The sequence below is a fragment of the Oncorhynchus clarkii genome, chromosome 21 (assembly GCF_045791955.1).
Source record: "Oncorhynchus clarkii lewisi isolate Uvic-CL-2024 chromosome 21, UVic_Ocla_1.0, whole genome shotgun sequence".
Taxonomy (NCBI): Eukaryota; Metazoa; Chordata; class Actinopteri; order Salmoniformes; family Salmonidae; genus Oncorhynchus; species Oncorhynchus clarkii.
In genome coordinates, this window is record NC_092167.1 from 31,587,514 (window position 1) to 31,614,131 (window position 26,618).

Here is a 26,618-nt window from a genome sequence, read left to right on the forward strand (position 1 = left end):
GTCACAGGGCGGCATCAGCGCTCACCCTAAAAAGCCCATATGCCACTTTGAGTGTCACTGTTTTGGGGCAGAATTATGTTAGGTTTTTATATGTTGTTGGAGGTATGTCTTGGTCAGTTTAGTGTAGAAAATGCCGCCCTTGTCAATTTCCCGTCATAGGCGGCCGCCTAACGGCCTGTGTACACTAGCAGGCTGTACATTTAATCGTGCATCTTCGGGCGCCCAGAGTGGCTCCCTTGTGGTGCTGGCAGCATATAGCAGCAGTTCGGTTGTGCATCAAGGATTCACTATAATCCATCAAGAATTCAGCATTTTGTTTAAGGTCTGGTTATTAAATGGTTTAATCCATTCTACATTTCATTTATTTATTCACAGATAAATAGTAATATGCTCTAAACCGCTCTGGTGACAAACTTTGCTGCCCTGTTTCCAATCGTCAACATGGCTGGGAGAACCTATGTAAGTAAATACATTTTGAAAATGTAAAAATAATGATGTATTCTTAGCTAACTAGCTACAGTGGAGGCTAACTCAGATGAGCTGCTAACGTAGCTAGCTAGCTAGCTAGCTATCGAGACAACTTTACATACTGTACAGCTAGTTAGCTAAGTTAATTAAATATCACCAGCTACCTAACTTCATATTAGCTAGCTATTGTGATGTATTTATCATTGTAAAAATAAATAAAATGCATTTGTAGGAAGCTAGCTAAGGATAGCAGCTCCAACTGAATAGGGCAGGTACTTTGGTGTAGTTCCAGTCTCTAGAAAGGAGTGAGGACAGAGATGATAGTAGCACCATAATATTCAGTGCTGTCTAATTGGAGTATAAGGAAGTCTGGTTTTTGTGATGTTTTCTGTCCTCAGCTACAGAGAGCGGTGAACGCCTGTTGTATGCAGATGAAGAGCGGTGGTTCTCAGTCTAGGTCCTGGGGACTCAAAAGGGGTGCACATTTTTGTTTTTTCTTTAGCACTACACAGCTGATTCAAATGATCAACTCATCATCAAGCTTCAAACAGTATTTATGTATTCATTTTTGATGCCATCCTTGATATGAACCTTCTGTTGTCACATTCTACACATGCATCTATCTATATTCTATGTTATCATTATTTGTTATAAGAGATATTATACTTTCAGTAATCCACAATGACCTGATGATGTAAAAGTCTAATAATGACATTATCTTCCATATTCCTACAGATACCTTGCAACTGGAGATTCCTCCTAAACAATTCCCTACAGTTACCGTGTAGGGCACCGCACGATTGGGTGCCAGAGCCACCTGGGAATGTCTCGTGGGGAAATTCAGGCATGTGTGAAGGCTACCTGTGTCCTGCATAACTTCATGAGGATGGACACGAGGAACAGGAGGGGACCTGCAGCTTGCCGCCGTGTGCCAGAGGAGAGGTCTGCTGCTCTGCAGGATGTTGCAAGGATGGGGGCCAACAATGCAGCACTGGAGGCAATCCGTGTGGGAAGGCCTTTACCTCCTACTTCCCTGGCAACACCATATACCACACTATGCATAACCAAAGGCTCTTTTAAGAGCCACCCACCTTGCAATAAGAGTATTCTTCAATTTACTTAGGTATGTCAACTGCAGTTATTCAATTTCCAGTTTCTCTCCCTTTGATTTATACTTCTTAAGTGAGGGTGCCGTTTAGGTAAAATTATATTTAAAAAAAAATGTTTACCTTATTTAACGGTGCTGTTCAGGTAAGGGTGATGTCTGTACATAAACAAAGAGTCACCCATATTGAAAAAAATGTGAACAATAAGACACCCAACAACCCACACCTACATTGTTGTGTATCAAGTGTATAGGCTCAGGTGTATAACTGGCTCCTTCCACCTTCAAAGAATAGGCAAGAGTACCAACCATGGAGAATAGTAAGGCACGCCACTATTTATATTTAAGTAAGTACTTTATATCGTTTGTCCTCGTGTGTCTGTGCATGTTTTTCAGTATAAAGTACTCTGCAGCCACACACAGATTCCTGTTGAACACTGTCTCTTTAACTACCTTGTTTTCTCAATAACAACCCCTTCTCCCTAAATCCTCTAGGTTAGATCACCTGTGTCGGTGAACCCCTCCCGCTTCCGAACTGCCTGACACATAGAGGGCACAGCATGATCAGAGGTGAGAGGTCACTTGGTCGGGTCAACAGGCAGTGTTATTAAAGAGACGCTTTGCATTGAAATACAGATGGAGATGTAGTAGTCCCAGAGTTAATGATCCAAGGTCAGTTTTGCATTTCACCTGATTATTATGATGACTGACAGTGTTAGAATTGGAAAAAAACACAAGGCTTAATCATGCTATCTCTCTCCATCTGTCTCTCTTCTGCAGGTATGTTTTGGTGTGAGAGAGGATGCCAACCCCCAGCCCTGTCATCGCCACCTCACCGACTCTAAAATAACCCTCTGGCCAACTGGGGGCCCAAGAATGGTTAGGAGACATTGTTAGAGACACTTATGTAATTGTGATGACCTGAGATAATGTGTAGTTTAGTAGCACTGGAATTCATTAATCCTATGCTGTCTTCCCTGCTCCTCTGGTCTTATCTCTTTCCCTTTGTCTATTACACTTTCTCTCACGCCTTTCTCCCCACCTCATCTTTCTTCCTCTGTTTTTAGAATACCCACCAGATGTGCATTGAAGTACAGATTGAACTTATATTTATAATATTACGTATTTATAACTTGGATAATGAACTTCTTCAATAAAGCTTTTCACATTCTCTACTGGTTGAAATTAAATCTCTCATTTGATGAAATACTACACCTATCCTGTGTCCTCATATCAGTGCAGATGAAGGAAATTAGATATTGATATGAACCTCAGAGTATTTGCATGATGCATAGGAAGTGTAGTGTACTGTACTGTTTTTTAAATTCTGGTTCTGTATATATGACTGTGCTGGCCACTCCATTATAGACAGAATACCAGCTGACTGCTTCTTCCCTAAATATTTCTTGCATAGTTTTGAGCTGTGCTTTGGATCATTGTCCTGTTGTAAGAGGAAATTGGCTCCAATTAAGCACCTTCCATAGGGTATGTCATGGCGTTGCAAAATAGAGTGATTGCCATCCTTCTTCAAGATCCCTTTTACCCTGTACAAATCTCCCACTTTACCACCACCAAAGCACCCCCAAACTATCACATTGCCTCCACCATGCTTGACAGATGGCATCAAGCACTCTTCCAGCATCTTTTCATTTATTCTGCGCCTCCCAAATGTTCTTCTTTGTGATCCGAACACCTCAAACTTAGATTTGTCTGTCCATAACACTTTTTCCAATCTTCCTCTGTCCAGTGTCTGTGTTCTTTTGCCCATCTTAATAAAAAAAATGTATTGCCCAGTCCGAGATCTACCGTTTTCTTTGCAACTCTGCCTAGAATGCCAGCATCTCGGAGTCGCCTCTTCACTGTTGACGTTGAGACTGGCATTTTGAAGGTACTCTTTAAAGGAAGCTGCCAGTTGAGGACTTCTCAAACTAGACACTCTAATGTACTTATCCTCTTGCTCAGTTGTACACCGGGGCCTCCCACTCTTTCTATTTTGGTTAGAGACAGTTTGCGGTGTTCTGTGAAGGGAGTAGTACACAGCGTTGTACGAGATCTTCAGTTTCTTGGCAATTTCTTGCATGGAATAGCCTTCATTTCTCAGAACAAGAATAGACTGACAAGTTTCAGAAGAAAGTTATTTGTTTCTGGCCATTTTGAGCCTGTAATCGAACCCACAAATGCTGACACTCCGGTTACTCAACTAGTCTAAAGGCCAGTTTTAGTGCTTCTTTAATCAGGACACCAATTTTCAGCTGTGCTAACATAATTGCAAAAGGGTTTTCTAATGATCAATTAGCCTTTTAAACTGATAAACTTGGACGAGCTAACGCAACGTGCCATTGGAACACAGGAGTGCTGGTTACTGATAATGGGCCTCTGTACGCCTATGTAGATATTCCATTAAAAATCTGCCGTTTCCAGCTACAATAGTCATTTCCAGCTACAATAGACATTTCTAAGTGACCCCAAACTTTTGAACAGTAGTGTATGGACTGGCATCCTTGGCATAATTAGGTTATATTATATTCTAAAGGCTTTATTGATGCCATTCAGACTGTCTTGAAGTCGATATAACCGGCTATGATAACTAAGGTTCATAGCTAGGTTCATACACTATGGCCCCACTCTGTGAGCTTGTGTGGCCTACCACTTTGTTCCTGAGCTGTAGTTTCTCCTAGACATTTCCACTTCACAATAACAGCACTTACATTGACCGGGGCAGCTCTAGCAGGGCAGAAATTTGACTAAATAACTTGTTGGAAAGGTGGCATCCTACGACGGTGCCACATTGAAAGTCACTGAGCTCTTCAGTAAGGTCATTCTACTACCAGTATTTGTCTATGGAGATTGTATGGCTCTGTGCTCAATTTTATACACCTGTCAGCAATAGGTGTGGCTGAAATAGCAGAATCCACTAATTTGAAGGGGTGTCCACGTACTTTTGTATATAAAGTGTATTTACAAACAAATACGTGACTAGCTCAACTGTTCTGGTGAACTACTGTAAGCTTCATAATATAAAATAATATGATAGGTGAACGTATTCCACGAGGTTATTGCATGCATTTATTTAAAAAGTAGCTACAAATATACTTAAATGTTTTGAAAAACTTTAAAATAAATAGTTTCAACGGTATTGGCGGTTTTGAAAAACCATCCCGTTGTCAGGGATCAAGGTAAGGCTTAAGTGCAGACTGTGTGAAGTAACAATGTTTATTGTAACAACATGGGCAAGCAAACGACAAGTCTAGGCAGGCAGGGGTTGATAGTCCACAGGTGGAGCATGGGGTGCCGGTGATGAGGGCCGGGTCCAAGATGTCTTTAGCGGGAACTCAGCACCTCTCCTCTGGGCCATAACCCTCCCAGTCAACCAGGTACTGGAAACCCCTGCCCCGTGGTCGAACCCTCAGGAGGCGTCTCACCGTGTGCGCTGGCTGGCCATGGATGGCACGGGCGGAGGGATGGGCCTAGACACAGAAGACAAGGGGTAGTCAGACATGGTTTTGACTCTAGACACAGAATAAGTAGGAAAAATACGAAGGGTACGGGGCAACAGAGGGCGAACGGCAAAGGAGCTAATGATCTTGGAACGGGGGTGAAGGTCTCTGCTTCCGGGTGTGTAGCCACGGCACAATAGCAGCGTGCCAGAGCCTCAGGCTTGACCTTCTTGGAAACCGGTCGGTACTGCGGAAGCGAAGTGGCACGGGCCTTACTGAACCCCTCCCAGTGGTCCTGGTACTCTGCGGAGCTGGCGGAGGGGTCCGGGGCAATTTCCAAGCCCCCAGGAAGACGCCCCGGTGCAGGCAGAGCTGACTTCAGGCAATGAGTGTTGCAGTACGGGCTCCAGCCCACGATGACACCAGTAGCCCAGTCAATGGAGGGATTGTGTCGCTGGAGCCAAGAGAATACCAATACCACAGGAAGCTGCAGAGATTCATCCAGCAGGAATTGGATCGTCTCACTGTGGTTCCCCGACACTCGTAGGTTGACGATGGTGGTCTGGTGGGTGACCCAGTCTATATAGAGCGCCCGTCCAGCGCTCTAACACCCATGGGAATGGAGAGGGGTTGAGTGGGGATGCCCAGCTCGGACACCAGGTTAACGTCCATGAGACTCACTTCGGCCCCCGAGTCGATAAGTACCTGGAGAGACTTGGACTGGTCACCCCACAGCAGGGTGGCATGGAGAGGGGAGTGAGTAGGGGGAGAAGAACAATTATCTTTAAGACCCACCAGTGTACTCACTCCAACGAATGAGCTAGGTCTCTTGAAGATACTGTAGACACAAAATGACTGGCAGTACCGCAATACAGACAATTCTGAGTCTCAAGTCTGCGTACGTGTTCTTCCCGAGCTGCATCGGCTCGGGAAGAGGTGAATCGGCAGTCTCCTGAGGCTCTTGGAGAGACTCGGGTAAGCTTGAATCGTCTCGGGGACGTAGACACCGGGGATTTACGGAGTTCATCAGCTGCAAGGTGGGATCCCTGAGTGAGCGATTGGGACCGCAATCGGACCTCTTCTCCCTCCCACGTTCCCGTAGACGACCATCGATCCGGATGGTTAAAGCTTTGAGAGAGTCAAGATCTATCGGTAGTTCTCGGGCTGCCAGTTCATCCTTTACCTCTTACAATAATCCATGCAGGAATGTGTCAAACAGTGCTTCCGGGTTCCAGGTATCCCCCGCTGTTAGCGTGCGGAACTCCACCGCATAGTCTGCCACACTGAAGGTGTCCTGCCGAAGCTGGAGTAACTTCCGGGCAGCCTCTTCTGGACATCGGAGCCTCAAACTTCCCAGCTCCGCCACAAAAACCTCCAGACTGAGGCAGACGGCGGATTGTTGCTCCCACACTGCAGTGGCAGGCAGGCTCTGGGTCAGGGAAGGCAGAGTGGTCAGGTGGGCGGGTACAGGGTTAGGACAGGCAAGAAAAGAGAGGCTGGGAAAAAACAGGAGCTGACAGGACAAACGCTGGTAAACTTGACAAACAAGACGAACCGGTATAGACAGACAGAAAACACTTGCAATAGCCCATTCCGCTGTGATTCATATACATACGCCTGCCTACATGTTAATTAGGAACTGGGCGAAGACATGCCCAGTTGAGTGAAGGGACAAATTCCCATGAACCAGTTTGGCAGCTTGGTGTCCAATAAATACCTGTATCTGTCAGTATCCCTCCCGTAGAATTGTCTTTACACTACAGTACACAGTGTTTGCATGTTAGCCTGACTGTCTGTCTGCCTGTCCGTTAGTCTGCTTGGTGCTATTTATATGCACTGTGCTTTGGGGCTGGTGGTGGCGTACTATGTCAGGCAGCTGTGGGAATGTTCTGTAGTGGCACAGAATGGAACTGCCTGAACCAGGCCTAGAATAGAGGATTGGGACATATTGGAAATTGGAATTAAAAACTGTGGAATTAAAGCATCACTGGTTCTAGTTCTAGATTTCTAGAACCCTGGTGCTATGTTAATTAATTGGGTACTCTGTTGAACAGTCTGCTGGATTTACTTCCAAGCTCCAGATGGGTGACATCATCACCTGTGCCATCGTCGCCTAGCAACAGGAGCAGTGCTGAAAGCCAGGTAGGGGCTTCGTTGGTTGGTTTGATGGTGCCAACACCAAAGGATACTTCGGGATTTTGGCAATGAGGCCCTTTATCATCTTCCCCAGAGTCAGATGAACTCATTGATACCATTTGTATGTATGCAGTATGAAGGAAGTTGGAGGTAGTTTTGTGAACCAATGCTAGTTAGCATTAGCGCAATGACTGGAAGTATGGGTATCTGCTAGCATGCTACCACAATGGCTTGAAGACTATGGGTATCTGATACCCATATAATTCCAGTCATTGCAGCAGATACCCATAGTCTTCCAGTCATTGCAGCAGATACCCATAGAATTCCAGTCATTGCAGCAGATACTCATAATTTTCCAGTCATTGTGCTAATGCTAGTTAGCATCTTCCTTCAAACTGCACGCAGAGACAAAAATGCTATCCATGAGTTCATCTGACTCTAGTGAAGTAGATGAAGGGCCTCATTGCCAAGATCCCGAAGTATCCCTTTAATAATAACAAGTGATAGTGTGAATACACATTTCATGTGCAGAGCTCTAGTGACCAAATTGATACAGTTGTTGCATTATTGAAGTGTGACAGTTTCACACACGTGTATGCCAGTGGCGGTCAGTGTCGTTTATGATGAGGGAGGACGATTTTTTTTCATGAGCATGGCCTTATTTCTATTACAGCATTCACCCAGTTCAATGTAACATTTATGGTTTAGGCTACTACATGATACTTGAATTTTCCCTATACCCATCATGAGGTTGCTTCAAATCAAATCAAATTTGATTTGTCACATGCGCTGAATACAAAAGGTGAAATGTCCTCACCTTACAGTGAAATGCTTACTTACAAGCCCTTAACCAACAATGCAGTTCACAAGAAATAGAGTTTACTAAATACATTTGTGAAAATGAATAAATAAAATCATGAAGTATCAAGAAAATTAGATAACAATAACGAAGTCGGAAGTTTACATACACTTAGGGTGGAGTCATTAAAACTCGTTTTTCAACCACTCCACAAATTTCTTGTTAACAAACTATAGTTTTGGCAAGTCGGTTAGGACATCTACTTTGTACATGACACAAGTAATTTTTCCAACAATTGTTTACAGACAGATTATTTCACTTGTAATTCACTGTATCACAATTCCAGTGGGTCAGAAATTTACCAACACTAAGTTGACTGTTTCTTTAAACAGCTTGGAAATTTTCAGAAAATGATGTCATGGCTTTAGAAGCTTCTGATGGGCTAATTGGCATAATTTTAGTCAATTAGAGGTGTACCTGTGGATGTATTTCAAGGCCTACCTTCAAACTCAGTGCCTCTTTGCTTGACATCATGGGAAAATCAAAAGAAATCAGCCACGACCTCAGAAAAAAATGGTTCACCCTTGGGAGCAATTTCCAAACGCCTGAAGGTACCACAATCATCTGTACAAACAATATTACGCAAGTATAAACACCATGGGACAACGTAGCCGTCATACCGCTCAGGAAGGAGACGCGTTCTGTCTCCTAGAGATGAACGTACTTTGGTGTGAAAAGTGCAAATCAATCCCAGAACAACAGCAAAGGACCTTGTGAATATGCTGGAGGAAACAGGTACAAAAGTATCTATATCCACAGTAAAAACGAGTCCTATATCGACATAACCTGAAAGGCCGCTCAGCAAGGAGAAGCCACTGCTCCAAAACCGCCATGAAAAAGCCAGACTACGGTTTGCAACTGCACATGGGGACAGAGATCGTACTTTTTGGAGAAATGTCCTCTGGTCTGATGAAACAGAAATAGAACTGTTTGGCAATAATGACCATCGTTATGTTTGGAAGAAAAAGGGGGAGTCTTGCAAGCCGAAGAACACCATCCTATCCGTGAAGCACGGGGTGGCAGCATCATGTTGTGGGGGTGCTTTGCTGCAGGAGGGACTGGTGCACTTCACAAAATAGATGGCTTCATGAGGAAGGAAAATTATGTGGACAATTATGTGGAAGCAACGTCTCAAGACATCAGTCTGGAAGTTAAATCTTGGTCGCAAATGGGTCTTCCAAATGGACCATGACCCCAAGCATACTTCCAATGTTGTGGCAAAATGGCTTAAGGACAGCAAAGTCTAGGTATTGGAGTGGCCATCACAAAGCCCTGACCTCAATCCCATGGAACATTTGTGGGCAGAAATGAAAAAGCGTGTGCGAGCAAGGAGGCCTACAAACCTGACTCAGTTACACCAGCTCTGTCAGGAGGAATGGGCCAAAATTCACCCAACTTATTGTGGGAAGCTTGTGGAAGGCTACCCAAAATGTTTGGCCCAAGTTAAATAATTTAAAGGCAATGCTACCAAATACTAATTTAGTGTATGTAAACTTCTGACCCACAGGGATTGTGATGAATGAAATACATGCTGAAATAAATCATTCAACTATTAATCTGACATTTCACATTTTTAAAATAACGTGGTGATCATAGCTGACCTAAGACAGGGAATTTTTACTAGGATTAAATGTCGGGAATTGTGAAAAACTGAGTTTAAATGTATTTGGCTAAGGTGTATGTAAACCTCTGACTTCAACTGTAGGTATTCCTTTTGTCCAGGTGGGTAAGGTCAGTGTGGATTGCGTTTGAGATTGCGTCATCTGTGGATCCTTTGGAGCGGTATGTGAATTGTTGTGGTTCTAGCGTTTCTGGCATGATGGTGTTGATGTTAGCCATGCCCAGCCTTTCAAAGCGCTTCATGGCTACCGGCGTGAGGGTGGTAATCATTTAGGCAGGTTACCTTTGCTTTCTTGGGCACAGGGACTATGGTGGTCTGAAACATGTAGGTATTACAGACTCGGTCAGGGAGAGGTTGAAAATGTCAGTGAAGACACTTGCCAGTTGGTCCGCGCATGCTTTGAGCACACGTCCTGGTAATCCGTCTTGCCCTGTGGCTTTGTGAATATTGACCTGTCTGGTAGGCTTGCGTCACTGGGCAGCTCGCAGCTGGGTTTCCCTTTGTAGTCCGTAATATTTGTCAAGCCTTGCCACATCCGACGGGCATCAGAGCTGGTGTAGTAGGATTCTGCATCGGTTTGTGGTGTAAAATTGACGGCTATGAATAATATAGCTGAGAACTCTCTTGGGAGATAGTGTGGTCTACAGCTTATCATGAGGTATTCTACCTCAGGCGAGCAATACCTCGAGACTTCTTTGATATTAGACATCGCGCATCAGCAGTTATTGACAAATAGACACACACCCCTGCCCCTCGTCTTACCAGACTTAGCTGCCCTTTCCTGCCGATGCACCGAGAAGCCAGCCAGATCTATATTATCCGTGTCGTCATTCAGCCACGTCTCGGTGAAACATAAGATATTGCAGTTTTTAATATCCCATTGGTAGGATAGGCTAGGTTTATTAAGACTATGAATTAAAGTTTAGGTCGAAAGAAACATTTGAGATGACAGACAGTGACACATGGACAAACAGTGACACATTCAATACTGCCTTGCACATTCTTGCCTGCATCTAACTTATCTAGAGAATAATCATTAGTCAAACAGTTGCAAATGAGAGTTTCTATTGGACAAATTCAGGTATTTTTAACCCCGTTTCGTTTGGTTCTGTTTAAGAAAAGTTTTTCAACAGAGTCGGCGGATTGAATACACCCCTGATCAACATAAACACAGTTCACTTTCATAGCAGCCACGTTGTATTCCTTCTTTCATCTATGCACTATTCTCTTCTCACCTTTTCCCTTTGTTTGTGGATTTCAATGAACAACACATCAGCTGTATGTGACAAGGTGAAAAAAACTTCCCAAACCATGTCATAACCGCTACACACAGCCTACATCGTTGTCCCCATATTAGCTAAAGTAACTTCCTAGTCAACATAGCTAATAGAACTAATGCGTTAGTTAATCATGCAGCAACATTACAGTGTATAGTCAGTTACACCGGCAGTTACACCAGTGGGACCCGGGGCAGTAAATTAATAAAAACCTAAATCTTACCTAGACTTGGAAGGGTTACAGTGTTGTGTTGGATAGTCATAGCCAGCTAGCTAACATAGCATCACTCTGTTTGAGTAACTAAACTAGCCAGCTGCATTTTGCTAGTTATGTAAGTAAGTGAAAGTGAGGAAAAAATGACAATCTGTGTTTAACAATTGTCCTTCTCTTTTTGAGTCAACTACTCATCACATTTTATGCACTGCAGTGCTAGCTAGCTGTAGCTTATGCATCCAGAATTAGATTCATTCTCTGATCCTTTGATTGGGTGGACAACATGTTGCAAGAGCTCTGATAGTTTGGAGGACATCCTCTGGAAGTTGCCATAATTAATTGGCATAATTACTGTGCAAGTCTATGGAACGGGGTGAGAACCAAGAGCCTCCTAAGTTTTGTATGTAAATCAATGTACCAAGAGGAGGACGGAAGCTAGCTGTCCTCCGGCTACACCATGGTGCTACCCTCCAGAGTGCTGTTGAGACTACTGTAGACCTTCATTGCAAAACAGTGTGTTTTAATCAATTATTTGGTGACATGAATATATTTAGTATAGTTTTATCTAAAAAGGACAATTTTTTCAATGTTTTACCATTTGTATTTTTATGAGGAGCTTCCACTCGTGTACTGCTACATGATACATAGCTATGAACCCTCAGATGAAATCTCACAAATGGTTTCATATCCTGTCTGGGAGAGAGAAAGAGGGAGAAAGTGTTTGTGGAAAGAGAAAGAAGAGAGAGTCAGTCTCAATACTGGTTTCACTGACATGTTTATGGTGGTTGCTAATGCCATGTTCTGGCTTTTTCTCTCTCCCCTGCTGTGGCTTTTGCTTTCACAACATTTGATTTTAGTAGTACTTCAGTGTGGTGTATGTCTGTACAAACGCTGTTCTTTTTCTATGCTAGATTGGGTTTTCCTCAACTCATTTGTTGATGATTGTGCACTAACACCTATATTAATTAGTTATGCATGGTAAGCAGCAAATTAATAGAATCATTGACTGTATAGCGTTCAATACAGATCAATATTGGCGTAGCACTACAGTACTGATATGCTACTGTATACCACAGCCTTTTATTCTTCGTTCATGAATACATATTAGGCCGAGTACTAATATTATGCATCAGACCGACCGGCACACCTTTCAACAGGCTCTGCCAGCCTGGCCTGATCACTCTGCATTCTTACGCATTATCGCTCCTCCCTCTGCCCCCCCAATCGTCTCCCCTAGCAACCAACCAACCAGGCTTGCTATTCGTCATGCGATGACATCACCGGCTCCTTAGCAGTCAGCTGCTGCAGTGGAGAGGGAGGGGTAGAGAGCGAGAAAGAGAGGGAATTAGGGAGGGAGGAGAAAAGACAGAGGGAGCTCAGCTTGTCTCACACACAGCAAGTCTCTCCGAGGCTGTTCGAAACACGGAGGCTGCTCCCGGATAAGCAGTTAGGCTAGCGACGAGGAGCTAACACTTGGTGAGACAGCTAAATTAGTTTAGCGACCGACTGTCAGTCAACCATGGATGATATCTCAACCGAGGCCGACCCCTATCTACCCTACGACGGGGGAGGGGATACCATCGCACTGCAGGAGCTGCCTAAAAGAGGTACGCCATGATCCCCCTCCCCTTCCTTTGAATGGAGTTTGTAGGTTCGGTCTGTTTGTCCATCTGGCTACAGTTACAGTCATGGCGCTGGATAATCTAATGCTGTAGCGCCCTACTGTTGTTATAATAGATTAAAATGGTGTGGAGTTGATGACTTAGTCAGACGGGAGGACTGTCATGGTGAACGTGTTATCTAGCTAGCTGCCATTCTGCGACCATTCACCTGCTCGTCGATGATTAACCTTGACACCCACAATCAATGTGTCTGTCTCTCTCTCTCTGTGTGTGTCATATCTACGTGGTGAATTAGCAGGGTGTGTATTCTCCGGGTTTAGCTGAGCTCGTAGAATCAATAAATGGCCGAGGAGGAGCAATGTGTACTGCCTCCATCTTTATTCTCTTAGAATAAGCTGTTTGATGTGTGTGTGTGCGCTTGTGCGTAGGAACACCTCTACAACAGCTTCCAGATGTTGCTCAGCGTGGTGCTGATCCATTTAACATGCAACAGTGTTTCAGTGACAGGGAGGAGGACCTGTTGGGTTGATCTGTGTTGTTCTCTGCCAGATCTCACCAGTCAGTACACCTCCTTCTGCACTGTCACGCACGCACACACACTTAACATCTATAAAAGCATCTGCTATCCTTCTCATTGCCTCTACAAAACCTATACATTTTCAACAGGATTCAATTATTTATTCAGTGTTATGTGGCTATATCCTGGGTCCTTCTTTCTCAGTTAGCTAATATGTTGTGTAATCGTCCCTAAGGCCTAAGGTATTCATGGCCCCGCACTGAATAATATGCTTTCCTTTAACATAACCTAGCACGTCACATGGTTGACTGATTTGATTCGGCTCTAAAGAGAAGAAAACGAGCAAACATCAGTCCTATTCCATCCACTTTCAGTTTGCGGTTGAGCTCCTTCGTGTGTGTACATTTCCCTCTCTTTCTTATCTTTATTTTTTTTCTTCCGAATGGATTTGGAAGTTTGGTTATGTCTGTCCTTCTGGCTACAGTTACAGTCATGGCACTGGATAACCCGAATGCTGTAGCTCCCTGCTGTTGTTATAATAGACTAAAATGGTGTGGAGCTTATGACTTAGGTCAGACTGTCATGGTGAACGTGTGTTCGTGGACGACAATGTTATCTAGCTGGCTGCCATTCTGCGACCATTCACCTGCTCGTCGATGATTAACCTGGGCACCCACTATCAGTGTGTGTGTGTCTTATCTGCATGGTGAATTAGCAGGGTGTGTATTCTCTGGGTTTAGCTGAGCTCGTAGAATCAATAAATGGCAGAGGAGGAGCAATGTGTACTGCCTCCATCTTTATTCTCTTAGAATAAGCTGTTAAGTGTGTGTGTGTGTGTGTGTAGGAACACCACTATAACAGCTTCCAGATGTTACTCAGCATGGTGCTGATCCATTTAACATGCAACAGTGTTTCGGTGACAGGGAGGAGGACCTGTTGGACAGATCGGCAGTGATGTCTCACTAGTCCATACATCTCATTCTGCACAGTCACACATGCATATGAACACACAAACTATAACATCTATAAAGCATCTGCTATCCTCATTACCTGTACAAAACCTATACATTTTCAACAGGATTCAATTATTTATTCAGTGTTATGTGGCTATATCCTGGGTCCTTCTTTCACATTTAGCTAATATGTTGTGTAATCGTCCCTAAGGCCTAAGCTATTCATGGCCCCAGCACTAAATAATATGCTTTCCTTTAGCATAACCTAGCACGTCACATGGTTGACTGATTTGATTCAGCTAAAAAGACAAGAAAACGTTCTAACATCAGTCCTATTCCATCCACTTTCAGTTTACGTTTGAGTTTCTTAGTGTGTGTGTGTGTGTGTGTGTGTGTGTGTTAGTTAGGGTACATCCCTGTCTGTAAATCTGAGATAATGGTGTGTGCGCGCGTATTCCTCTTGTTAGATTCCCATGTTAAATGACCAGACACAAAAGACACTGCCAAAGGATCCCCTCTCTCTCTCCTCTCGTGCTTGCTCGCTCTCTCTGCTCTCTTCTTGCTCTCCTCTCGCTCTCTCTGCTCTCCTCTCGCTCGCTCTCTCTGCTCTCCTCTCGCTCGCTCTCTCTGCTCTCCGCTCGCTCGCTCTCTCTGCTCTGCTCTCGCTCGCTCTCTTTGCTCTCCTCTCGTTCTCTGCTCTCACCCTCTCCTCTCGCCCTCCTCTTGCTCTCCCTCTCCTCTCGCCCTCCTCTTGCTCGCCCTCTCCGCTCGCTCGCCCTCTCCGCTCGCTCGCCCTCTCCGCTCGCTCGCCCTCTCCGCTCGCTCGCCCTCTCCGCTCGCTCACCCTCTCTTCTCGCTCTCTCTCTCGCCCTCTCCTCTCTTGCTGTATTGTGTAATCTGTGGTCAATACATTTAATCAAATAAAAATATGGTTATAAAAAAGAATTGCTAATAAATATAAATACACTATGTATTACAGTCAGTTATATACAATGTAAATACTTCAGGAATTAATGGTCATGGGATGGCAATCATATACATATCTGGCAGAAATATTTACGGTTTCTCCCTCACCCAGAATAATTCTCAGCTTTATGTTATTTTTAAATGCACAGAATTTGGGAATTGATTGAGATATTGTCTTGAAAAAAATATTATCTTATTTGGGAGTATTTCTCACAGTAGAGGAAAATTGCATCTCTGTCTCCACTTCCTCTGTCGTGCAGTGACCACACAGATGCTCCTCTTTGAGTAGCCATCTCTTTTTGTCTCTCCCTGTTTCTATAGCCAATTGGTGGTCGCTGAGCCTGTATTTGTTCAGGATCTGTCTCTGTTTTGTATCCCTGACAGAATAGAGAGATTCTGCCAATTTGTATTCTCTGTTGAGGGCCAAATAGCAATTTAGTTTATTCAGAGTTTTAATTTGTATATGAGGATTTAATTTCTGTAACAATTTAATTGATGTCCCTGTGTGTTTTGGATAATAAGGTTGTTTAGTGTTTTTAACAGCTGAAGGGAATCTTTTCAGGGTCCAGCTCTTGGATTTCCAGTGCTTTGAATTCTAAGAATGTTTTGGGGCATAATTTCAAATGATGTCAAAAAGTTTGTTATTTTCTTTATATTTACAATTAAAGGGAATCGTCCAAGTTCCGCTCTGCATGCATTATTTGGTACTTTCTTTTGGATATTTAGGATAATTCTACGGAATTCTGTATATAGATTTTCTCCCAATGCTTATAATCGTAATTATAGGTTGTAGTGCATTCACTGCCAGACCAAATCCACCAGAGACACAATTATTTTTTTTGTCCCAGGTAGTTGTACCATGTTCAGCCATGGTATTTCCTAATTTGAAGGAGTGTCGACTGCTCTGACTCTTGGCATTTTTTCCCCCTTTATTTCTCTTCTTTCGCTCTCTCTCTACTCTCTCGCTATTCTCTCTCTGCACTCTCTATATGCTCTCTCTCTGCTCTCTCACTTTTCTCTCTCCCTCTCAACCTGCCTTTCGGCCACATGATATTCCCTTAGCAGTACCGGTGCAGGCCAGGGTTAGTGTTGGCTTACTGGTCTCCAGCCCCAGTCAGTCCTGTTGCTAAGCTCAAGCGCCTTGATCTGATTTACAGGACTGTAGTGCTGGAGTAGCCTGATACTGCATTAATGCACAGGAAGCTCCTGTGTGTACTAAGCCCTCGCACTGAATGGTCACACTTTATCGGCATGTGGTACCTGAACACACAAGGTGTGTGCGCATGTGTGTGTCGTGAACTCGTTGATCCATGTCGTGGTTGAATCAGTCCCTGCAGGCTTCTGTTTCCACAGTGTCATCATTCAGCTGGATGCTGTGTGTCAGCCTACTGTGTGACAATCTACAGTAAAACCATCCACTCCTCCACATAATGAAGCAATTGATATACATGATGTGTGTGTCTGTCTGTGTCTATAATTTTACCATCAAAAGGAGCAACCTGTTATTACGGTCCCAAAAACCAATTCACTGTCCGCCTCTATCTAATTCAGACCTCACCCTCACCCACACTACGCACCTACCTGGCTACCCCAGTACCAGCTCTACGCACTGTGGGCTAGAAACCCCACCTCCACATAGAGTCCAGTCATCATTTCTGACTCATCATCAAATCAAATTTTATTAGTCACATGTGCCGAATACAACCTTAGAGTGAAATGCTTACTTATGAGCCCCTAACCGACAGTGCAGTTTCAACAAATACGGAGAAGAATAAGAGAAAAGTAACAAGTAATTAAAGAGGAGCAGTAAAAAATAACAGTATATACAGGGGGGTGCCGGTACAGAGTCAATGTGTGGGGGCATTGGTTAGTTGAGGTACAGTGCCTTGCGAAAGTATTCGGCCCCCTTGAACTTTGCGACCTTTTGCCACATTTCAGGCTTCAAACATAAAGATATAAAACTGTATTTTTTTGTGAAGAATCAACAACAAATGGGACACAATCATGAAGTGGAACAACATTTATTGGATATTTCAAACTTTTTTAACAAATCAAAAACTGAAAAATTGGGCGTGCAAAAGTATTCAGCCCCCTTAAGTTAATCTTTGTAGCGCCACCTTTTGCTGCGATTACAGCTGTAAGTTGCTTGGGGTATGTCTCTATCAGTTTTGCACATCGAGAGACTGAATTTTTTTCCCATTCCTCCTTGCAAAACAGCTCGAGCTCAGTGAGGTTGGATGGAGAGCATTTGTGAACAGCAGTTTTCAGTTCTTTCCACAGATTCTCGATTGGATTCAGGTCTGGACTTTGACTTGGCCATTCTAACACCTGGTTATGTTTATTTTTGAACCATTCCATTGTAGATTTTGCTTTATGTTTTGGATCATTGTCTTGTTGGAAGACAAATCTCCGTCCCAGTCTCAGTTCTTTTGCAGACTCCATCAGGTTTTCTTCCAGAATGGTCCTGTATTTGGCTTCATCCATCTTCCCATCAATTTTAACCATCTTCCCTGTCCCTGCTGAAGAAAAGCAGGCCCAAACCATGATGCTGCCTCCACCATGTTTGACAGTGGGGATGGTGTGTTCAGGGTGATGGGCTGTGTTGCTTTTACGCCAAACATAACGTTTTGCATTGTTGCCAAAAAGTTCAATTTTGGTTTCATCTGACCAGAGCACCTTCTTCCACATGTTTGGTGTGTCTCCCAGGTGGCTTGTGGCAAACTTTAAACGACACTTTTTATGGATATCTTTAAGAAATGGCTTTCTTCTTGCCACTCTTCCATAAAGGCCAGATTTGTGCAATATACGACTGATTGTTGTCCTATGGACAGAGTCTCCCACCTCAGCTGTAGATCTCTGCAGTTCATCCAGAGTGATCATGGGCCTCTTGGCTGCATCTCTGATCAGTCTTCTCCTTGTATGAGCTGAAAGTTTAGAGGGACGGCCAGGTCTTGGTAGATTTACAGTGGTCTGATACTCCTTCCATTTCAATATTATTGCTTGCACAGTGCTCCTTGGGATGTTTAAAGCTTGGGAAATCTTTTTGTATCCAAATCCGGCTTTAAACTTCTTCACAACAGTATCTCGGACCTGCCTGGTGTGTTCCTTGTTCTTCATGATGCTCTCTGCGCTTTTAACGGACCTCTGAGACTATCACAGTGCAGGTGCATTTATACGGAGACTTGATTACACACAGGTGGATTGTATTTATCATCATTAGTCATTTAGGTCAACATTGGATCATTCAGAGATCCTCACTGAACTTCTGTAGAGAGTTTGCTTCACTGAAAGTAAAGGGGCTGAATAATTTTGCACGCCCAATTTTTCAGTTTTTGATTTGTTAAAAAAGTTTGAAATATCCAATAAATGTCGTTCCACTTCATGATTGTGTCCCACTTGTTGTTGATTCTTCACAAAAAAATACAGTTTTATAGCTTTATGTTTGAAGCCTGAAATGTGGCAAAAGGTCACAAAGTTCAAGGGGGCCGAATACTTTCGCAAGGCACTGTAGTATGTACATGTAGGTAGAGTGAATGAAAGTGACTATGCATAGATGATAATAGAGAGTGGCAGTGGTGTGGAGGGGAGTGAATAGTCTGCATTTTACTAGATGTTCAAGAGTTTTATGGCTTGGGGGTAGAAGCTGTTTAGAAGCCTCTTGGACATAGACTTGGTGCTCCAGTACCGCTTGACGTGTGGTAGCAGAGAGAAGTCTCTGACTAGGGTGGCTGGAGTCTTTGACAATTTTCAGGGCCTTCCTCTGACACCGCCTGGTATAGAGGTCCTGGATGGCAGGAAGCTTGGCCCCAGTGATGTACTTACTGGGCCGTTCGCAATAGAGGTCGACCGATTAATCGGAATGACCGATTTAATTAGGGCAGATTTAAAGTTTTCATAACAATCGGAAATCTGTATTTTTTTAGACCTTTATTTAACCTTTTATTTAACTAGGCAAGTCAGTTAAGAACACATTCTTATTTTCAATGACAGGCTAGGAACGGTGGGTTAACTGCCTTGTTCAGGTGCAAAACGACAGATTTTTACCTTGTCGGGGGATTCAATCTTGCAACCTTACAGTTAACTAGTCCAACGATCTAACCACCTGCTTTACATGCAGTAAGAAGCCAAGGTAAGTTGCTAGCTAGCATTAAACTTATCTTATAAAAAACAATCAATCATAGTCACTAGTTAACTACACATGGTTGATGATATTACTAGTTTATCTAGCGTGTCCTGCGTTGCATATAATCGATTCGGTGCGTATTCGCGAAAAAGGACTGTCATTGCTCCAATGTGTACCTAACCATAAACATCAATGCCTTTCTTAAAATCAATACACAGAAGTATATATTTTTTAAACCTGCATATTTAGCTAAAAGAAATCCAGGTTAGCAGGTGAAATTGTCACTTATCTTGCGTTCATTGCACGCAGAGTCAGTGTATATGCAACAGTTTGGGCCGCCTAATTTGCCAGAATTTTTCTTAATTATGACATAACATTGAAGGTTGTACAACGTAACAGGAATATTTAGACATATGGATGCCACCCGTTAGATAAAATACGGAACGGTTCCGTATTTCACTGAAAGAATAAACGTCTTGTTTTTGAGATGATAGTTTCCGGATTCGACTATATTAATGACCTAAGGCTCGTATTTCTGTGTGTTGTAACTAAGTCTATGATTTGATAGAGCAGTCTGACTGAGCGATGGTAGGCACCAGCAGGCTCGCAAACAGTCATTCAAACAGCACTTTCGTGCGTTTGACAGCAGCTCTTCGCAATGCTTCAAGCATTGAGCTGTTTATGACTTCAAGCCTATCAACTCCCGAGATTAGGCTGGTGTAACCGATGTAAAGTGGCTAGCTAGTTAGCGGGGTGCGCGCTAATAGCGTTTCAAACGTCACTCGCTCTGAGACTTGGAGTGGTTTTTCCCCTTGCTCCGCATGGGTAACGCTGCTTCGAGGGTGGCTGTTGTCGATGTGTTGCTGGTTTGAGCCCAGGTAGGGGCGAGGAGAGGGACGGAAGCTATACTGTTACACTGGCAATACTAAAGTGCCTATAAGAACATCCAATAGTCAAAGATATATGAAATACAAATCGTATAGAGAAATAGTCCTATAATTCCTATATAACCTAAAACTTCTTACTTGGGAATATTGAATTCTCGTGAAAAGGAACCACCAGATTTCATATGTTCTCATGTTCTGAGCAAGGAACTTCATCGTAAAAAAGCTAACATGGCACATATTGCACTTTTACTTTCTTCTCCAACACTTTTTTTTTGCATTATTTAAACCAAATTGAACATGTTTCATTATTTATTTGAGGCTAAATTGAATTTATTAATGTATTATATTAAGTTAAAATAAGTGTTCATTCAGTATTGTTGTAATTGTCATTATTACAAATAAATGTAAAAAATAAAATAAAATCGTCTGGTTAAACGGTATCAGCTTTTTATGGTCCTCCAATAATCGTATCGGTATCGGCGTTGAAAAATCATAATTGGTCAACCACTAGTTCGCACTACCCCTTGAAGTACCTTGCGGTCAGAGACCGAGCAGTTGCCATACCAGGCAGTGATGCAACCATGCTCTCGATGGTGCAGTTGTAGAACCTTTTTGAGGATCTGAGGACCCATGCCAAATCTTTTCAGTCTCCTGAGGGGGAATAGGTTTTGTCGTGCCCGCTTCACGACTGTCATGGTGTGCTTGGACCATTTTAGTTTGCTGGTGATGTGGACACCAAGGAACTTGAAGTTCTCAACCTGCTCCACTGCAGCCCTGTCGATAAGAATGTGGGCGTGCTCGGTCCTCTCCTCCTCCCTCCCCGGATTCCCCCTCCTCCGCTGCCACCGCCTCTCCCCCTGCCAGCACAGACTGGGTCACTCACAAATCAGGTTGGTTGGAAGGTTACAATATCGAACTGGCTGACTGCTTCTGGCTGGGTGAGACTGGTTGTGTCCCAAATGGCACCCTATTCCTTACAACAGTGCACTACTTTTGACAAGAGCCCTGTCAAAAATAGTGCAGTATATAGGGAAGTACGGTGCCATTTGGGATACAACCACAGTCTCACCCAACCAGAAGCGAAAAAAGCACAACTGGCAGTCAGCCAGTTAGATGTTGTCACCTTCCAACCAACCTGATTTGTGAGTTGCGTTTGGGGCTGCGTTTTTAGCTGACTCTACAAGAACAAATGATTTCCCATTGGTCTTCCTCAGGAAGGGAAACACTGCCAGATGAAAGCCATTCACCTACTGTAGCTCTCCCTGCTCAATGGGAGCCTGCCTAGACCTACTTCTCTCTTACACGTATAGGTCCACATCAAAGGACTTGATATAGCCCAATGCTTTCATATTTCAAAGGCTTGGCTCGGGCCTTTTGAAACAAGGCTTTAAAGCATGGAACACCGAGAATCTCATCGCTGATAGTCTGCCGATATGTACTTATCACAGTGGGGAGGCCGTTCCTTCTCTTGCTAGAACAAAAGCGGTACCTGCTGCGTGCCAACCCGGTAGTGACGAACCTACCGATTTGTACTTGTGGAATTGCAATGCCTATCAGTGGCCAACATCTTGACTATGAGCCAATCAGCGAGCAGGAACCAACACATTTTTGTTGTTGAAAAGAGGGCATTTTCTCTGTACAAGTCAGTCACACTTCATATGCAATGTAAGCTATGCGACGTTAGCTAGATACTTGCACAGACGCAACGCACACAACAGTAAATACTTCCTCCAAGCTAGCTAACAACTAATTAAATCACAATGAATTAGCTAGTGTCCATGAAACAGCTGCCGAGCTACTGGCAGCTACTGAGTTAGTGCAGTGACCAAGATAGCCATGTTGTGCTAGCTAGGTAATGTGCTAACATTAGCTAAATTGCTAAACATTTGGCTATGGGCTGGCACAGGCAGTATGGGATTATGAATAATTAATTAAATAGTTTCTTCTAGACTTGAGCGGTATCCTGGTTTTCATATTGTCATACCGTACGGTATAGCACACAAGTTGGCTTTAAATATGAAGAGAAAAGCCCATTGGGCCTCTATTACCAGAATGCTAACAAACTAATAGTGAAATCACATAGACGCTGTTAACTAAATGCTAACGAGCGAAAACTAAACTAATTTCAAGACAGGCAAATCCAGCTCATAAAGTTAAACAAGCATAGCTAGCAGTTACCGAATGTCATTTTCTGTGAGTGTGAACATTTACAAGCGAAAGTGAACAAGATAAATTGTGCAAATGAACAAAGTTGTGAAGCATGTTTTTCTGAAGGAAGAGCACGAATCGATTCTGGGAACTCATCCAGAGTTCTTTGACTTCTGGCAGAAAGCCATTATAAGATACACTGCATGACCAAAAGTATGTAGACACCTGCTCGTCGAACATCTCATTCCAAAATCATGAGCATTAATAGGGAGTTGATACCCCTTTGCTTCTATAACAGCCTCCACTCTTCTGGGATGATGTTGGAACATTGCTGTGGAGACTTGCTTCCATTCAGCCACGAGAGCATTAGTGAGGTCGGTCACTGATGTTGGGCGATTAGGCCCGGCTCGCAGTCGCCGTTCCGATTCATCCCAATGGTGTTTGATGGGGTTGCGGTCAGGGCTCTGTGCAGGCCAGTCAAGTTATTTCACACCAATCTCGACAAACCATTTCTGTATGGACCTCGCTTTGTGCACGGGCGCATTGTCATGCTGAAACAGGAAAGGGCCTTCCCCAAACTGTTGCCACAAAGTTGGAAGCACAGAATCGTCTAGAATGTATGCTGTAGCGTTAAGATTTCCCTTCACTGGAACTAAGGGGCCAAGCCCGAACTATGAATCTCAGCCCCAGACCATTATTCCTCCTCCACCAAACTTTACAGTTGGCGCTATGCATTCGGGCAGGTAATGTTTTCCTGGCATCTGCCAACCCCAGATTCGTCCATCGGCCTGCCAGATGGTGAAGCATGATTAATCACTCCAGAGAACGCGTTTCCACTGCTACAGAGTCCAATGGCGGCAAGCTTTACACCACTCCAGCCAACGCTTGGCATTGCGCGTGGTGATCTTAGGCTTGTGTGGGGTTGCTCGGCCATGGAAACCTGTTTTAATGAAGCTCCCGACTAACAGTTCTTGTGCTGACGTTGCTTCCAGAGGCAGTTTGGAACTCGGTAGTGAGTGATGCAAAGGTGGCATCCTATGACGGTGCCACGTTGAAAATGAGTATGGCAATTCTACTGCCAATGTCTATGGAGATCGCGTGGCTCTGTGCTTGATTTTATACACCTGTCAGCAACGTGTGTGGCTGAAATGGTCAAATCCACTAATTTGAAGGCGTGTCCACATACTTTTGCCTATATATAGTGTGTCTGATGGTAACCATTTAGTAATGAATTTCATGAAGTGTAACTTCACCTCATGTGCGTGTTGCACAACAGAGACTTGTCGATTAGATATAGATCGCTATGGACTCATCAGCTCGCTTTGTCCCTTTGTGCTATTTGCAAACAAACACTTGACTGGCTCAACTGTTCTGGGGAACTACGGTAAGCTTAATATTTGAAAATAATGTGACAGGTGAAATGAAGAACGCAATCTGCTTTATCTCCTAAGGTATTGCACAAGTTGACTGCAGGTAATAACTCAAAGTAGCTACAAATATTAAAATGTATTGAAAAACTTCAAAGAAATAGCTTTGACAGTATTGAAAACCCATCCTGTGGCTTTTTTCAAATACCCCGGTATACGGTATTCCGCTTAAGCCTACTTTCTTCTTCTTGCTAGATAGTTATCTAGCTGTGGGCATCTGGTTAGTATCGACAAGGGTTTTCACAAAATAACAACATTAGCACAGATCGCTTGGAATCTAGACCATAAGAAATATGCACTGAGATGCATTGCCAAACAACGCTACTGCCACCATCTGGTTTGGAGTATTTTAACAAGGCTGAGTGGCTGATGACTTCCAAGGTCTTTTCTGTGTGAACATGAGAGACTGCCGACACTCTATTCAGAGGTACTAAGTACTGTCGGCAGGCAAACATTTGACAATCCTACCGGTGTCTGAGTTTTAACCGGTACGGAGGTGTCTAAGATTCCTCACAAATTTTTCTACCCCTGTGTAGGGAAAATAAAAATTGGTTAGGCTTATGTCTATATTGAAGTCAGAAGTTTACATACACATTAGCCAAATACATTTAAACTCAGTTTTTCGCAATTCCTGACATTTAATCATAGTAAAATTCCCTGTGTTAGGTCAGTTAGGATCACCACTTTATTTTAAGAATGTGAAATGTCAGAATAATAGTAGAGTGATTTATTTCAGCTTTTATTTCTTTCATCACATTCCCAGTGGGTCAGAAGTTTATTATACACTCAATTAGTATTTGGTAGCATTGCCTTTAAATTATTTAACTTGGGTCAAACGTTTCAGGTAGCCTTCCACAAGCTTCCCACAATAAGTTGGGGGAATTTTGGCCCATTCCTCCTGACAGAGCTGGTGTAACTGAGTCAGGTTTGTAGGCCTCCTTGCTCGCACACACTTTTTCAGTTCTGCCCACAAATTTTCTATAGAATTGAGGTCAGGGCTTTGTGATGGCCACTCCAATACCTTGACTTTGTTGTCCTCAAGCCATTTTGCCACAACTTTGGAAGTATGCTTGGGGTCCTTGTCCATTTGGAAGATCCATTTGCGACCAAGCTTAAACTTCCTGACTGATGTCTTGAGACGTTGCTTCAATATATCTACATAATTTTCCTTCCTCATGAAGCCATCTATTTTGTGAAGTGCACCAGTCCCTCCTGCAGCAAAGCACCCCCCACAACATGATGCTGCCACCCCCGTGCTTCAGTTGGGATGTTGTTCTTCGGCTTGCAAGCCGCCCCCTTTTTCCTCCAAACATAACGATGGTCATTATGGCCAAACAGTTCTATTTTTGTTCCATCAGACCAGAGGACATTTCTCCAAAAAGTACGATCTTTGTCCCCATGTGCAGTTGCAAACCGTAGTCTGGCTTTTTCATTTTGGAGCAGTGGCTTCTTCCTTGCTGAGCGGCCTTTCAGGTTATGTCGATATAGGTCTCGTTTTACTGTGGATATAGATACTTTTGTACCCGTTTCCTCCAGCATCTTCACAAGGTCCTTTGCTGTTGTTCTGGGATTGATTTGCACTTTTCGCACCTTTTATCTCTAGGAGACAGAACGCGTCTCCTTCCTGAGCGGTATGACGGCTGTATGGTCCCATGGTGTTTATACTTGCGTACTATTGTTTGTACAGAAGAACATGGTACCTTCAGGCGTTTGGAAATTGCTCCCAAGTATGAACCAGATTTGTGGAGGTCTAACCATTTTTTTCTGAGGTCTTGGCTGATTTCTTTTGATTTTCCCATGATGTCAAGCAAAGAGGCACTGAGTTTGAAGGTAGGCCTTGAAATACATCTGGGTACACCTCCAATTGACTCAAATTATGTCAATTAGTCTATCAGAAACTTCTAAAGCCATGACATCATTTTCTGGAATTTCCAAGCTGTTTAAAGGCACAGTCAACTTAGTGTATGTAAACTTCTAACCCACTGGAATTGTGATACAGTGAAATAATCTGTCTGTAAACATTTGTTTGAAAAATGACTTGTGTCATGCACAAAGTAGATGTCCTAACCGACTTGCCAAAACTAGTTTGTTAACAAGAAATTTGTGGAGTAAACTTCCGACTTCAACGGTTACCTGCTAGCCTATTAGGTCACTCACGTGTTTGCTCATCCCTGTGTCCTCCCTTCCCCCTAGAGCCACATCAGATGTGACTAATCATACCCCAGTGTTTGAGCTTTGATCACGTTCCCACTTCCCACCGATCATACCAGGTAAAATCAGTCCCAGGTTTCTGGTATTTCATGTTAGCTTAGCAGTTAGCACCTTGTCTCCTAGCATTTGTAATGATATCCTTAGTTGGCGTAGCAGTTAGCACCAACTGGCTCTCCTAGGTATTGTTATAGGCTAACCCTAGGCTTCATTAAAAACAGCTTAATTGCATCCTGTCATTCTGCCAACTGTGCCAAGCCACACACTGTTAGCCCCTGGATAACATGGTCATAACATGGTTGTGTGAAACAGTCCTTGTGGGTAGATGCCATCCTCACTAACAGACCCCAGCACGATATCACACATTGCTGGAAAGTTCAGCAAATACACACAAGTGGTGTGTCCCTGACCGCATGCCAAATGGAGAACGGTTATGAGGGTCACCAAACTATGGATCATCATCATAACTGACAGCGGAGAGGAAACATTGACAGTTTAGATTTAATTTCCTGCAATTTTAAACATTTTGATATGAGGCATAGAGAAAATGTTGCCGTTTTTAAAGCGGAGAGAAGATTATTAAATTTTATAACTAATTTCATGCAATTCTAACTCATTTTGCCATGGGGTGGAGAGAGACATTTCCAGTT

General features: G+C 43.4%; 1 protein-coding gene and 1 long non-coding RNA gene across 10 annotated transcripts in view; both read left to right on the forward strand.

Annotated features, from left to right (window-relative positions):
* Positions 1-26,618, forward strand: part of LOC139378881 (H(+)/Cl(-) exchange transporter 3) — a 65,795-nt gene that overhangs the window by 21,213 nt on the left and 17,964 nt on the right. The window contains exon 1 of one of the 9 annotated variants that reach the window (XM_071121460.1): positions 12,408-12,724. The exons of 6 other annotated variants lie outside the window; for them this stretch is intronic. In XM_071121460.1, coding sequence (XP_070977561.1) covers positions 12,637-12,724 — 88 coding nt within the window. In that variant the 5' untranslated portion in view covers positions 12,408-12,636. Of the gene's footprint in view, positions 1-12,407; positions 12,725-26,618 lie in introns of those variants that run through there. 2 more of the 9 variants (XM_071121461.1, XM_071121459.1) reach the window with 2 other exon arrangements.
* Positions 1,792-2,513, forward strand: LOC139378882 (uncharacterized). Its single transcript, XR_011628341.1, has 3 exons — positions 1,792-1,920; positions 2,069-2,143; positions 2,354-2,513. It is a non-coding gene; the product is annotated as an uncharacterized lncRNA (long non-coding RNA).